Here is a 16593-nt window from a genome sequence, read left to right as displayed (position 1 = left end):
CCCCGCCACAGACTGCCCCGTCTGACCCCCCCCTGCCACAGACTGCCCCGTCTGACCCCCCCCTGCCACAGACAGCCCCGTCTGACCCCCCCCTCTCTGCCACAGACAGCCCCGTCTGACCCCCCCCTCTCTGCCACAGACTGCCCCGTCTGACCCCCCCCTCTCTGCCACAGACTGCCCCGTCTGACCCCCCCCTCTCTGCCACAGACTGCCCCGTCTGACCCCCCCCTCTGCCACAGACTGCCCCGTCTGACCCCCCCCTCTGCCACAGACTGCCCCGTCTGACCCCCCCCTCTGCCACAGACTGCCCCGTCTGACCCCCCTCTGCCACAGACTGCCCCGTCTGACCCCCCTCTGCCACAGACTGCCCCGTCTGACCCCCCTCTGCCACAGACTGCCCCGTCTGACCCCCCTCTGCCACAGACTGCCCCGTCTGACCCCCCTCTGCCACAGACTGCCCCGTCTGACCCCCCTCTGCCACAGACTGCCCCGTCTGACCCCCCTCTGCCACAGACTGCCCCGTCTGACCCCCCTCTGCCACAGACTGCCCCGTCTGACCCCCCTCTGCCACAGACTGCCCCGTCTGACCCCCCTCTGCCACAGACTGCCCCGTCTGACCCCCCTCTGCCACAGACTGCCCCGTCTGACCCCCCTCTGCCACAGACTGCCCCGTCTGACCCCCCTCTGCCACAGACTGCCCCGTCTGACCCCCCTCTGCCACAGACTGCCCCGTCTGACCCCCCCGCCACAGACTGCCCCGTCTGAACCCCCCCTGCCACAGACTGCCCCGTCTGAACCCCCCCTGCCACAGACAGCCCCGTTTGACCCCCCCACCACAGACAGCCCCGTCTGACCCCCCCTCTCTCTGCCACAGACTGCCCCGTCTGACCCCCTCTCTGCCACAGACTGCTCCATCCGACCCCCCCCCCCTCTTTGCCACAGACTGCTCCATCCAACCCCCTCTCTACCACAGACTGCTCCGTCTGCCCCCCTCTCTACCACAGACTGCCCACATGGTGCCCCTTTTCTTTCACACAGACTGCTCCTAATGCCCCCTTTGTTACACAGACTGCTCTTTACGCCACTTCTCTTACAGGCACTTGTACCCTCTTGCACACAGACGGCTCCCAGTGGCGCACCCTCTCACACAGCCTGCCTGTTTATAGCAGGAAGCTGAACACTTCTTGTCCTTCCCTGCACTGACCATATAGATGGGCAGGATTGTGCTGCTGCACGGCCGCACTGCTCTCTGTATGATCAAGCACAGCGATTCAGCAGTGCCCTACCTGATCAGGAGAGAGTACAGGGAATCAACAGGGTAGAGGGCTTAACCAGAGCGAAGGGGTTTAAAGGGAGTCTATCAGCTGCAACACGGTGTCCAAACTGCCGGCATCATGTCATAGAGCAGGAGGAGCGGACTGATGCATAGCTTTATGGAGGAAGACTCAGTAGAACTTGTATTATATTAAGTTATATCTCTGCACATTCTGAGCCGAACAGTCCAGTGGGTGGAGCTATCAGTGATAGACAGCTACCCCCCTGTGTACAGTCCAGTAGGCGGAGCTATCAGCGATCGACAGCTATCCCTGTATGTACAGTCCAGTGGGCGGAGCTATCAGCAATTGACAGCTGCCCCTCTGTATACAGTCCAATGGGCGGAGCTCAGTGATTGACAGCTATTTGTATACGCAGATGAATGGATAAAATACAAGTTCTACTGAACTGTATCACTGATAGCTCCACCCACTGGACTGTACATACAGGGGTAGCTGTCAATCACCGATGGCTCCGCCCACTGGACTGTTCAGCCCAGAGATACAAATGAATATAATACATGTTCTACTGAATCTTCCCCTATAAAGCTATATATCAGTCCGCTCGCCGCCTCCTGCTCTATAACATGATGCTGGCAGTTTGGACAGCAAGTTGGACCTGACAGATTCCATTTAAAGCTGCACTACAATACAGCTTAAGGCTGTTTTACACGATTTGTGCATTGTGAGGCGCACTGATCTCACACTAATGTGAACCTCATTCCTTTGAATCAGTCACACACCAGTGATTTTTTTTTTCCTGCCTTGCACAGAGATGCGGGAAACAAATTGCGTCACGTCCTAACTTTGGGCGTGCCATTACATCGCCCATTGTTTTCAATGACAGCCATGGCGGAGGATTACGGAGTTTCTGCCACTGATATAAAACCGCCTCACATCCGCGGGAAAAATCGCATGTTGGCGAGCGCGATATCAGGCCACGAATCACGTCCAGATATCGCACTCGTCCATGTGAAGTTAGTGTAAGGGGAACGAGTTAATCAACCTGTTTGGTGGCATATTTTATAGAAATGGAGTACATAACAAACAAACAACAAAAATAGAAACCTTTTTTTCTTTTAAGTAATATCCAATGGCAAAATTTCTGTCTCCACTTTCTCTCTCAGACTGAAACCTACAAATAAATATACATTTGTATATTAAAATAATCATCATGTACAATCAGAGAGCAACAAGACAGACAGAAGAAGTGCGAAGTGAGAAATACAAGCATGTAGAAAGGTCAACCTAAATGTACGCATCACAGGAGAGGGTAGCGGAGCCCGCCCTGTATGTGCGGTACTCCCCGGGGCTCTGATACAATGATGGCGGCATCTAATTGGTGCCCTCGCAACGTGATGATTGTGGAGTGCTGACTGGTCATCGTGGCAGCCGGGCGCCTGCACCAGGTCTGCCATCTTAGTACTACAATTACACTCTGTCAGAGGCAAGGAGTACTAGGATAACACTAACAGCACAGACTGCAGTCCAGACATACTGCAGTGTATTTTACAAGTGATGCATAGATCGGCTGCTCAAGTCCCCTGGGAGGACGAAAAGGACATAGAAATAAATACAGATAATAACTATGCTACATAATAAACATTATTAGCGCTATTTAAAGTATCCTGTTATTTATCCGTCAGGGCGAATGCTGTACAAAAATAATGCTACAATTACCGTCTCTTGGTGACCGCCCCCCAAAAATGGAATACAAAAGTCTTGAAAAAGTCTTATATACCAAAAAATGGTAAACCCAAATAAATCTAAAGATCAACCCGCTAAAGACAAGCCTTTATGTATCTGCAAAGGAATTGTTTTTTATTAAAGGGGTTGTCCCGCGCCGAAACGGGGTTTTTTTTTTATTCAATAGGCCCCCCGTTCGGCGCGAGACAAACCCGATGCATGTGTTAAAAAAACCAAACCGTTTAGAACTTACCCGAATCCCCGCGCTGCGGCGACTTCTTCCTTACCTTACTAAGATGGCCGCCGGGATCTTCACCCACGATGCACCGCGGGTCTTCTCCCATGGTGCACCGTGGGCTCTGTGCGGTCCATTGCCGATTCCAGCCTCCTGATTGGCTGGAATCGGCACACGTGACGGGGCGGAGCTACAAGGAGCAGCTCTCCGGCACGAGCGGCCCCATTCACCAGGGAGAAGACCGGACTGCGCAAGCGCGTCTAATCGGGCGATTAGACGCTGAAATTAGACGGCACCATGGAGACGAGGACGCCAGCAACGGAACAGATAAGTGAATAACTTCTGTATGGCTCATAATTAATGCACAATGTACATTACAAAGTGCATTAATATGGCCATACAGAAGTGTATAACCCCCACTTGCTTTCGCAGGACAACCCCTTTAAGGAAAAAGTAGTAAAAACTTAAAAAACATAAATTTGGCATCACCGTAATCAGATTGACCTGCAAATAAAAAAAAAAAATTTTTTACTGCAGTAAATGCCATAAAAATGCCCCACCACCCACAAAAAATGTGAAAGGGCAATTTTTTTTTCAGTACATAATATGGTAAAGTAAATGATGCCTTTAAAATAAAAAAAATACAACCTACTACAGAAAAAAATAATCCCTCGTCGGTTATGTTGATGGGGAAAATAAAAAGTTATGGCTTCTAAAAGGTGGGCATAAAAGGCTGCCACAATCTTATGGATAAGTCATGGCATCCTGATCAGTGGGGGAACTACCGTAGGGATGACCTTTTGCAGTTTCCCCCCCAAACAGATCAGCGGGGTACCTACGGGAATATAACTACCCCCTCCAGTCTCAGGACAAACTGGTCTGCTTTAAACAGACGACTAACAATAAGACCTGCCACCCATAGGCTAGAATGGTAGGCATTCAACAGGTACATCATGAAAAACTAGTGAAATGTCCGTGAGCCATCCACTAAACGGATACCCTTCTAGTCTATGGATGTATAACCCACTGAAATGGTAACGCCAGGGTGCGATATCAGTTCGGCAATAGATCATACCAGGCCGGGGCTGACACGCGTCACTGTGGATGGAGCAGCCGCTGTGTTAGGGGCGAACCACACTGTCTTTCATGAGCTCTGAAGAGTTCCAGCCTGACCGCATGTCCCCAGAACCAAACATGGAGCGTCATACACATGTAAAACAGTGTGGTTAACCCCTTAGGGACATATTCATGCCTTTCCTGGGCCAGGGGAGTGCTGCTGGCTAAGCCATGTTGCCAGACCTCATCACTGGCCATATACACATCTCCCCTCCACTGGAAGGACCTACATTGGTGGCTGGGGTATTATACAAGAAAGACTGTCGCTGACATCACCCGTTTGCTCTTCTCAAAACTAACTTAACTAAGAATCAGTCTTTTTCAGCAGCAAATTGCAACATGGCTTTAGTTTGGTGGCAGCAAGGGAATTGTAACTTGCCCCTTTGTCACTATTTGGTCAACTCCCCATAGTTCCATTTCAGTATCTCATGAGAAAATCAAACAAGACAGAGGGATCGAGAAACAGAATAACAGTAAACCAAGAATAGTAGTGCCCCCAATGGTTATGGAGCGGCACAACACGTATACATGCAGAGCACTCAGCTGTGGCCAGAGGTTATGGATCCTGTAGGGAATCCATGGAGAACTGCAGAATAGTGTTGGAGGAGGAGCAGTACAGGATAAAGAACAATACTTTATTGGGATGCTGATATTTCTGTGCCGGATCGGCACCCCCTTCTGGCCATTAATACATAGTGAGCAGAACACTTCAAAATTTTAAAAGCCACAGTCAAAGCCGGCAGATGATGTCACCGGGTCACCTGACTGATGTCACATGATCTGAATTACAGTCAAATAAAAAAAGAGATAGAAGCACTACAAAGTAAAAGAAAGTAGGATAATAAGATGCACAATTAAAATCTAGTGAATGAAAGCTAAAAATTAGGAAATTACTCTGGAAGCGCGTTGCCTGTATCCCAGTAAAGTATTGTTGGTCATCCCTCAGCATGCTGGGTATTCCCTCACTAATCTGCATACCTGTATCGCAGTCAGCTTTTCCCACCGACTACCGTTAGACTCTTACCTCCTACAACTTGGAGGCGCCTTATAACTCTTGACGCCCAGGAGCCTCCAACACTGACTAACAGACCATCAGTCGGCACTTGCTCTCCATGCTTCACTCACCTCTTTTGGTCTCAGGGGTTTTCACACATAGGAATTGAGTAAATGGGCCTATTCAAACTTTTCTGTACCTTACCTTTTCCATTTGCTGTCCCCAACAGAGGTACTCCCAAATTTAAACAAATTCTATAATTTTGTTACAAAAGTTTTCTTAACTGTTTAAAAACATTTTCAGGGAACCCTTCGATACTTTTCGGACACGTTTGCTTTTACATTTACATCCTTGGACGTTAGTGAACGGATATACCACCAGTTCAACTCCGCATCCAAGTAGAATTATTGAGCTATATACCAAGTGGACATTGGAGGGCTCGTATTGGCTAGTATGGGGGCTACTAGTCCACCCTCTCAGCCCCTGCCCTATTCCCATCTCTCTGAAACCATCAAGCCCAGTTGAACACCTTTTTCTTTCCACCGCACTCAATTCTTTATCGGAAACACTCCTCTATGGTCACTGTTGCAGCCAAAAACCAACAAGACTCAACCTCACCTACTCATAAGTCGTGTTGGTCCTGTGGATGATTGGGGCTTCGTGTTGTCCCCCTGATAGACTTTGTCCCCTCTGTCAAGGCTTCAAATAAATCCAAACCTTTAATAAACATTAAGCTTGACAACAGTTTCTATACTCCGTTTACAGATCCATTCCAGAATTCTTACAAAGAACTGCTGAATTTGATCCTCTGTAGTTTCTTTCTCCAACCTGTATTCCTTGGTCATCCTTTTCTTCTGCGCCACCATCATCTTCGTAGGCATTCAGGAGTGGTGCTGGAAACATCCAGGGCAAAGATTCCCTCTCATTGAGCTAAATCTCTTTCAGACACTGCCAACTAGACCGCATGAAGCGATACCTTAGCTATAGACCATGTCTAGCTGAGGCGGCAGCTTGTCACATATACACATGGTTCCACAAGCTGCAAGGTCCTCGGCTTGCAGTGTATTCAAGTGACAATGACCTCAGCTGTTCTGTAAACTCCAATCTGCCACCTCCATTCATTGGAACAACTAATTGCTTCTGTGTAAAGCACAGGAAGGATAGCGGCAAAATGCAAAGAACAACCAACAAGTACAACTTAATAATAAGGGAAAAGAGGAGGGATAGCAAGGAGTACAAGTATACAGATGGCCGAGGGGGCCGAAGCACTCCGACGGTGAAGGAGCAGGGACTGCCAGTGCAGGATGAAAGGCTGGCAGTGCGGCACAAGACCATAATCGGGCGGTTTTGTTTTCTTCCGGCAGCTGAAGCCGCCCATATAGCGTTTCCATGCGGTGCGGCACAATGATAAACTTTGATAACCCAGGTAAGTGTTTATCAGCAGACATAGAAAGATAACGGTGTGATTAAGTGGCCTCATTATTATACCGCTGGTCTTGGTTTACATTGCTGAAACAGATGCCAGGTATCCTGTAATACGGAGATAAAGTGTGACGTTGGGTATATAGAAGCCGGTCTCTGGAAACAAGGAAAGGTCTGACAGAAGCTGCAAAGCCGAAGAAGTCATGACGTCCCCGACCCTCAAACAAGAAGATGGAGAGCAGTAAAAGAAGAGCACCCCACGCCTGGGCCACATTGTGGATTATCTATTAACGGGCGTGAGAGGGCCGGGCTTAGAATAAATGGTCAAAGACGAAGCATCAGACTCCACCGCAGTGCCCACGTTTTAGATCAGAAGGAATCTCCAGGGGGCGATGGATGGTAGGAGGAGAGGGTCGCCCATAAGAGGGCAGTAGGGCAAGTATGGAGCGCAGGGTTTCTACAGTCACCCATTGGGATGTATGCTAACGCCCTCAGATAGGAGGATCAAAGGGTTAGAAAATGTGTGCTCATTCAAAAGGAGGGAGGTTCCCCTTAAAGGGGTTGTCCGGCCATAAACATTAGGTCTCATTACTTGTGTTTGCCCAATACAATGCACTTTGTAATATACATTGTGCATTGTAAATTAGGCAAACAGAAGTTATTCACTTACCCTTTGGGGTGCCCCCCCCCCCCGTGTTGCTCCTCGGTTGCCATGGGTTCCGACAAGTCTCTTCTCTTCTTGTCGGGACGACGGGGACAAGCTTCTCCAGCACAGCTCTGCGCATGTGCAGAAGAACTTCAGCCGCTGGGAAGCTCAGTTCTGCCTGCGTGGCTGCTGGCGTGGCTGCTGGCTCTTCATCTCCAAGGTAAGAATGAGTGGAGGGGCGGGCTCTCGTGGGGGGGGGGGGGGGGGAGGGGGGTGGAGAGGGAGAGATGGATGGATGGATGTGTGCAAGGGGGGTGGGGGGTGCAGTGATGTGTGTGTGTGTGTGTGTGTGTGTGTGTGTGTGTGTGTGTGTGTGTGTGTGTGCAGGGACCCGGCTGACAGAAGTCGGGGGGGGGGGGGGGGGTCATTGTGAGATGGGTCGCTGTGGGAGGGGCACTATGAGGGCATGTGTGTGTGGGGAAATGTTTTGTTTTACTTTACTTTAGCAGGGTGGGGGGCAGTAGGTAGCCTTGCAGTGGGGGGCTGCAGGAGAGTTCTCTCTCGGCTCTCCCGCTCCCCTCTCCATTCACTATACACTGTGCTGCTGTTTACACTCATGGTAGGATTTTATCGTGAACCATGAGTGTATAAGTCTCCCCTGGCCACACCCCCTCTGATTATAGTATGCAGCAGGGGGCGGGGCATGGGCGGGGAGAGACTGTAGATCAGTTCAATAGAGGTGGGCGTGTCGTGGGCGGGGCTAGGACGTGAGCTGAGGGAAATCCTACCTTTTCATGTCTCTTACTACCATCGAGAGCGTGCACACAGAAGAGGGAGAGCGCAGAGCATTGTGGGAAGGCAGCACAGAGGCGCCATCTTTGAAAGCTGCAGTGAAGATCAGAATCTAAGGTAAGAAACTGACATTGCAGCTGATCTGCCTGCCGGTTTGAGCCCCTGTATGCTGTCTGTTACTATCCTTACTGAAAGGGAAGCAGCAGCATTATAAAAATGTTTTACCCTGTGTGGCCGGACAACCCCTTTAAGTATGAACCATGGGGTGTACCTCCACCCTTGGTGTCCCAGGATAGCTTCTCAAACACTGTATATGGACTCCTTAAATGAATTCACATCTTCACCAGGATCAAGTATCTTCTGTTATTATTCTGAATACCAGAACGAACAAATAAAACCCACATGCAAGTGGTCTATAGGTGTATGCAACGCATTTCGGCCAGTCAATGACCCTTTACAAGCATACTAAAACTAACAGTTACAGAGTATATATAGAGGACAAATTACTGACTGAGGTCGTGGTGCACCCCGCGGTTCATACTTAAGGGAAACCTCCCCCCTTTCCAGTGAGAACCCGTTTTCTAACCCTTTGATCCTCCTCTCTGAGCGCATTAGCATACATCCTAATTTTCTTTAACCCCCATTATGATCCATTCTGGAGCTTGGGTTTCTACACTCACCCATTGTTTAGCATTGTGGAAAAGATCTGCCATACAGGAACCTATGGTTGCTTCAGGATACATATTAAAGTCAGAACCAGAATATTATATGCAATTCTGGGACGCTGACCCTTCCAAACGAAGTCTGTAATTAGCCAAAAAAAAGGGGTCTGGGAACTTTAATAGGTAAAGTTTAAAAAAAAAGTATAGCGCCCTGGGAAGGAGGTCAAATTTAATAGCTGCCATTCATAAAAACCAGGACAGAAAAAAAAGGTGTTCCAAGTAGTGAGATGACCTTCTATGGGGCATAACAGGCGAGGAACCTTACCATTATACGTATTATCTCCTTCTCCGCATCATATGGATCATACCCCTCATACCTCAGGACTTGATGTCCTCCTCTTTATAGCACATTTTACAGCCTGCTAGGTGTATACAAAGCTCTACATATCAGATGCAATGGTGAAGCCGCTACCAAGCGCTGTCCCGCTGCAGCTTTCTCTGCTGACCCCATGGAAAACACAGGGACGCTCAGCTAAACCAAGCATTCATGTGTTTGGGGGAGCTGGAAAACAGCAGGCGCTCCCAGATGACATCATGAAGAGTCTGCGGCGCCGTTCATTTCCATGGAGCACAATTTATAAACTAATGGCACCCCAGACACTTCATGATGTCATTGGGAGCACCTGCCCACGGGACGACAGGGGATGCTGTCACCAGTCCTCGTGGCCCGCAGGATTTGCCCCAATCATTGCAGAATGGCTGCAGGAGCGAGTCATTGCCATAGCGACGACGCAGCGTCCTCTCAATTGCGCATGTGCATATTTTTTCATCCCTGCCTCCCTCAACTGATTGCCTATAACACTCTGGAGGTCTTTTCTGTGTACTGAGCCACTTCCATGCAGTGCAGCCCCCCGTCCGTTACTTGTCAGCCACCATCTTGAGATTGAGATATTTTACTTTCAGTTTTACATCTATCACATAATGCATCAAAACAGCATTAGCTAAAGGCTGTACCATTTCTGCCTGCTGGAGGGGGGACAGTCTAATTATCATTACCTTCTATCTTCACCTAAATAAGCTACAGCCAGTAAGTATATAGTCAGGAACATGAGCTGTGATCTCCTCTATTATACCTGCGTAATCATCAACCGTAACTGTGAGAAGAGTGTTTACAACCCCCATTAGGCAGTTTCTGTGGTAGGAATCATGTAATAGAACACAGATTAAAGCTCCATTTAGACAGGACGAGTGTCAGGCAAACGATGCCCGATACTCGTCCCTGCACATACTTGCTCTTGTGCTGCTGCACGGGAGCTTGTATCGCTGTCTCACAGCAGGAAGGCTGGAAGAGATTTCTTTTCTCACTCCCCTGCCCCTCTCCATTGACTTAACCTAGCGGCTATTCAGTACTGAACAGCTGCTATTTACACTGCGCATTGCTGATCATCGTCCATTGTTCATGCAGCATAAACAATGGACGATCAGCTGATTGCTCATCGTTCAGTGTAAATAGCAGCCGTTCAGTAGTGAACGGCCACTGTGTTATGTCAATGGAGAGGGGAAGGGGAGCGAGAAGAGAAATCTCCTGCTTCTGCCCCGCCCCCTTGCTGGTCGCTCTGTGAGCAAGCCAGCGATACTAGCTCCCATGCAGACACACAGGGCCGAGTGTCGGGCATTGTTTGCCCGACAGTCGTCCCGTCTAAATGGAGCTTAAGAAACTACTAGAAAACGATCACACAACCCCAAGCAGATCTGAGCTGTCAAGAATTGAGATCACGTGACCATCTGAGGAAAAACAAGCCGGAAATTTAAGTCAGAAAGAAATAACTAACCAAGGTAACACTAGTCCACTTATAGGAGGGGTGGGGGGGGGGGGGGGGGGAGGAGCTGCATAATGCATGGGGAAAACAATCACTAGAGCGGCCCTTTAAAAACTACATTTGGTGTATAATCAGGTAATACTCTGTGTATACGCCAGACATATTCACACACTTCTGCGAGTCCGATATGCGTCACAAGTGTCCTTTTAGCAAACATTTGGGAATTTTACTGCAATGGAAATCTCTTGGCGACTTATGTAAGCGTTTGGCAGACATCGCATCAGCACTTGGCACAGGTTTGGTGTATATATTGAGCTATATAAAGCAGTAAAGAAGGTAAAGTGCTTCTCACCAAAACTCTTGATCCACAGCATTATGCCAAACAGTGTATACACTGGAGAGTAGTGCAAGAGGTAGGTTTATGAGAGCTGTACAGCCAGACTGGGTTTGTGAGGCCCAGCTTTACATACACCCATTGTCAAAAAAAATCAGGCCCCCAGAAGAAGTTGTCGTTTTGCTGTAATACTCGTCCTACAGTTCCATCTCAGGCAGATCTGTAAATGATGAGTTGTGGTGATTAGATGAACGCTCTTGCCACCAGAGACCCTAGAAGTGGTTTCCCCCTTGGCCTATAAGAGGGTCTCGGAGGCTCCTTGTGTGTATTGACCTCTTCTTCGGCTTGTAGAGCTTGTTGACCACTAGACGGACTCTGGTAATGGGGTGAAATCTCTCCTCTGCATCCTAGAGGCGAGAGGGGGCGCATTATTGGGATGTAAGAAGCTGTAGGGTCGTATCGATGAATTGTCCCCCACCGGCCGTTCTGAGCAGCCTGTTAGGAGGTGTTGGGACCAGTGGATGTGTGAGGGCACACAAAGTGACCGGGCTCAGGACGCCCCCTGCAGACCTCCAGTAGAGAGGAACGTCCAACAACCAGCAACTGTTTAGTTATCTGCCATCCAGAGAGATGGGGTGCCATCATTACACCCCTGTGTCGGTCAGAAACAACCAATGTCATCTTCATCTGCAATGGTGTTGGGAACGACAAAATTTGACTGCTAGAGAGTTCAACAACGAATCCAGGTCTAGTTTTGGCACCAACGAGGGCCGTATTAACGTCTAGAGACCTCAGGGTGAACACCTAAATTGTGCCTTTGCTGTGGAGCGGCACACTGCCCCCTGCTGGTGTGATGGGTAGCCATCTCATACGACAGTCGGTCCCCCCAAGTAGCGGTATGAGGGACAATGACAGCTCAGCGAAGTGTTCAGGACATCCTGCAGCCACGTGTTCCTCTCATGGCGGCTTCCAAGAGGCAGCAGAATAATGCTCCGCCGCACACACAAGGGGGTCACAGGAGCCCCCAGAACATTGTCACACTTCTGTGGGGGCCCAGTTGCCAGATTTATCACCAATAGAACATGTATGGGACCATCTGGGATGCCAACTTCATAAGTCTAAGTTACAGTAAACGTGGAGTGATATGCTTTAGAATACCATACGGAATCTGTATGCCCGCCCTTATCACATCTTGTATTCAAGCTAGTAGCGGTACAACAGGGTACTAGAGCCACCATGCCCGCCCGTATCACATCTTGTATCCAAGCTAGTGGCGGTACAACAGGGTACTAGAACCTCCATGCCCACCCGTATCACATCTTGTATTCAAGCCTGAGGTGGTACAACAGGGTACTAGAGCCTCCATGCCCCCTGTATCACATCTTGTATCCAAGCTAGAGGCGGTACAACAGAGTACTAGAGCCTCCATGCCCCCTGTATCACATCTTGTATCCAAGCTAGGAGGTGGTACAACAGGATACTAGAGCCTCCATGCTTGTCCGTATCACATCTTGTATTCAAGCTAGAGGCAGCCCAACAGGGTACTAGAGCCTCCATGCCTGCCTGTATCACATCTTGTATCCAAGCTACAAGGCGGTCCAGCTGTGTTCTTGCGTTCTTCATCCCCTGCTCGGAGCACTCTGCTGTATAACAGCTGGGCGCTCCAAGCAGAGAACAGCTGGATGGAGAAGACAAGCGCCCCCTGCTTGTCTTCTGCATCCCCCGTTTGGAGCGCTTGGCTGTATAACAGTGGGGTGCTCCAAGTGGGGAACACCTGGATACAGAAGACAAGCGGCCCTGATCACCTTGCGCTGTAAAAAAGCACACAACAATTATTGCTCAAAAATCACTCAAAAGATTTTTTTGAGCGATAATCGTTGTGTCTAAACCAGGCTTAAGATCAAAATGCTGTATTGACTAAGGCTGCCTGTCCACGGGCGAGTATTATGAAGAGCGCTTCCCCCCTGTCCACGAGCGGAGAATCATGCTGAGATTTGCCACAATTCTCCGTGGTCAGCATGTCAGATAGGCTGACCGGCGGAGATCCGTCTGTCGGCTGCTGCTCCTGGGCGGCGGCTCCCACGGTGGAGATCCGCCGCAGGATACCGCAACGCCCATGGACAAGCAGCCTAAAGGAGCTGCTGAAAGGTTATTTTTTCTGTTTTACCTTCCTTTAAGATTGGTAATTAAGTTATTCTGCTTTACCTTAAAGGGCCTTTTTGGAGAGTTTTTTTCCTTCATGATGCAATTATTTCTAGAGTATAAACGAGTATAAGTCTGCTGGTATTGCCTTGTTTAGTTATTCCTTTCCATCTGAAGCTTCCTGGAGTCCTTCTACAGGTGGGTCAAGTGATCTCATTCTGACCACCGGAGAGTTACTTGGCTTTATGTTCTCTCAGGGAATCACGGTCTTTTAGACAGCAGAGTTTCACACCTATAAGAGTTCCTGCTTCTGATTGGAGGCTCCTGTTACAGTTATAATGCTCATGCTCCTGACTGGATACTTACAGGCTGTAGCTTATTTAGGTAAATACAAAAGATAATGATAATTAAACTGTCCCCCCATCAGGCAGAAATGGTACAGCCTCTAGCTAAAGCAGAGGTGATGCATTATGAAATAGATGCGAAACTGAACATAAAAAAAATCTCACCATCAAGATGTTGGCTGGAAAGTAACGGACAGGGGGCTGAACTGCGTGGAAGTGGCTGCAATACACATAGGATCCCTCCAGAGTGTAACAATCAGTTGAGGGGTCAGGAATGGAAAAATGTGCTTTTGTCTTGCTCCTCTTTAATGGACACTGTGGGTCAGTTTGTTTATACACCTGTCTTCTATCACATTCTGTATACTTACGTGGCATTACTGAATCCAACGTATTCATTACCAGCCATCTTATTTAGGAACTGCATTACCTAGAACAAGTGGAAAGAAAAAAAACAACATAAACCGATCTTACATAGTAGTAGGAAAAACCACAAGAATGAAGGCCCACAGGTACATGGCCTACACCAAACACGGACTTTGTTGTTGCAGAGATTTTAGCATCTTATTATTGTTGCCATATGAAGGCATAAAGGTAATAATCAACAGAATGTGTGGGAGAACAAGTAACAAGATTGAATGTGTCTTCACATGGTTTTGTTTCAGTGACCACAAGTTCAATACCCCAAGAGGACTGAAAAACAACAAACGTATCAGCTGATTACTTGGAGAAAAAAAAAAAAAAAAAGTCTTAAAAAGTTACACATTAAACAACACTACAAATTATACGACCCCTTTAACCTTTTCCCTGCTCAAAAAGCATCTCTTACATCCTTACTTGCTATACATGACCATTTCTGGCTTTTTTTTATGTTGTGTTAAGCTGTCTAAGAGAGAAGACTGATCATGCCCATTAACCATTTATATGCCACCATCGGTGATGACAGTGACATTTAAATGGCCCCACAGAAGTAAACTGCAAGGTGCCGTTTGCTTGTCATCGCGGCCTGGGGTCCTCAGGACTGTTGTGGATGTATGCCTATTAAGCCTGTGACCAGGCTTAATAGGATGCCTATGAAAATACAATATACTGGACTACTTAAAATATTTCATTATACTGTATAGGCAATCAAACGATCGCAAGAACAAGTCCCCCCTATGGCGACTAAATCAAGAAATAAATAAACTTACATCTTTGTTGCAAAGTAAAAAATGTTGCTGCACTGTGTATGCAGTAAGAGTCAGCATCCCCAACCCCCCCCGAAAATGGCACAATTTTTTTTCTATTTTAGTTTAGTTAGAATCTATTTTTTACAGTTTTTCAGTATATTTATGGTACATTATGTGCTACCATAAAAAAATACGACTCCGAAAAGTAAAAGTTATGGTTTTTGGTTTTTTTTTTAAAGTAGGGATGAGAAGAAAAAAAATTAAAAGAAGAAAATGGGTGTGTCCTCAAAGAGCTAACATAAAAATGAAACTGCGGTTCTAGGTGCAGTATAAGCTAAGATAGAGAAGCTTGATTTGGGAGCTGAATGTACCTGCAGCTCTGAGTGCAGTCCTCACTCCCAACCTTATTTCTAAAACCTGTATCTCAAGCTGTACTGCAGAAAGAGCTCAGATTTCGGTCTTGCTTGAAAGTCAGAATATTTAAAATAAGACCAAGATTGTTTCTTTAGCTGCTAACCAACCTGAGATACAGCAAGTTGGAGTAAAGTTACAAAATATTAGTAAACTATGTAATATCTATTATTATTTTTATAATTCGGATTCAGATAATCTGTTTGAAATCTTGCAATCCATTTTTACACTTTTTCTTTCACGTGAGTGGGAGGTAGGTAGATTATCAAAAGTTATAAAGTCTATTCTTTAGTATAGAAATGAAGATTAGTAATATAGTAGAAGAGTTAAAAGCAATTGCTATGTCTTTATAATTAAGCGTTAATGCACTTCAGTACTTACAGTTTTTGTAGAGTTCTTCTCTGAGTCTGATGGAGTTGGTTCATTATCAGCAGTGCACATGCACAATAGAGGACATAAACATCTGCACAGAAAACCAGATTTGTGCCTCTTTCCTTTGTATTTGACAATTATGTATGCATATACCTTATTTAACATTTTACTTGTTATTCTATCATCTGATTGGCAACCAACACCCAATTCTCATTGATTGGTTGATTTAGCGTCAAATGACACTTTTTAGTGTTCTGTAAAGTGGGGCAACCTTCTTGGGTCAGATCCCCATGCTCGTAGCCTGAGTGTCCGTGCGTGTGATCGTCTCCCGGCCAGTGATTAATTCCGCGGGTGCTATATGGAATATCCAGATATTCACTGTCAAGTGGAACGTAATTGTGGTTCCACCTAAAATTACTTTGATATTAGAGGTGACGTGTTTAGAGCTGAGGAGCAAGTGAATGTCAGATGTGAAGGGGTAGAAAAAACAAAAACACACAACACCACACATCTCTACCAAATACATATATATTGATACTTACATAGTCAAACTTTTCAGCATTTCCTGCTCCTTGCTGCAAAAATATATAAAATAAGTCAACAACAGTTGATAAAGGATGCTTCTCTGCTGAATGTATCAGCACTGGGCATTGCTTGTCTAATATATTAGGTTACATCCCATCCATAAAAAGTACAATTTACCCACAAAATCCAAAACTTTTCAACATTTTACAAAGTAGGATACCTCCAATGAGGAGGACGGTTTCTCATGTGGAGAATTATTCTAAAATCCTAAATTATCTTAAAACGTCTCTCCTTCTCTTTCACATGTATTTCACGTAGAGGTTTTGCATTTGAGCATTGCACTTAAAGACAGAAGAAAAAAAATAATAACGGTCAGATAGGGAAAAAAAAAGATAGTACCTCATACTCAGGTGTCCTCGGCCCCCGGGATTCAGCTGACCTGCTCCCGCTGTCCCATTCTCTGCAGTGGACAGCCACTGGAAATCATGTGACCACTGCAGTTAATTAGAGGCTGCAGTGTCACCTTTCAAACTCCTGGCATCAGCTCTAACATCCTGAGTACCATGATGCCAGGCGTTCGGAAGGGTGACACTGCAGCCTCTCATTGGCCTCA

General features: G+C 47.1%; 1 protein-coding gene across 3 annotated transcripts in view; it reads right to left on the bottom strand.

Annotated features, from left to right (window-relative positions):
- GLS (glutaminase) overlaps positions 1-16593 on the bottom strand; it is a 158257-nt gene that overhangs the window by 58116 nt on the left and 83548 nt on the right. For all 3 annotated transcript variants that reach the window (XM_066577226.1, XM_066577228.1, XM_066577227.1), the window contains exons 8-10: positions 15998-16030; positions 13875-13933; positions 2382-2448 (exon numbers count right to left, since the gene is read on the bottom strand). In XM_066577226.1, coding sequence (XP_066433323.1) covers positions 2382-2448; positions 13875-13933; positions 15998-16030 — 159 coding nt within the window. The remainder of the gene's footprint in view (positions 1-2381; positions 2449-13874; positions 13934-15997; positions 16031-16593) is intronic.

This window comes from Eleutherodactylus coqui, chromosome 8 (genome assembly GCF_035609145.1).
Source record: "Eleutherodactylus coqui strain aEleCoq1 chromosome 8, aEleCoq1.hap1, whole genome shotgun sequence".
Lineage (NCBI taxonomy): Eukaryota > Metazoa > Chordata > Amphibia > Anura > Eleutherodactylidae > Eleutherodactylus > Eleutherodactylus coqui.
The sequence above is the reverse complement of the archived record's forward strand: the minus strand, read 5'-3'. Positions and strand labels throughout refer to the sequence as shown.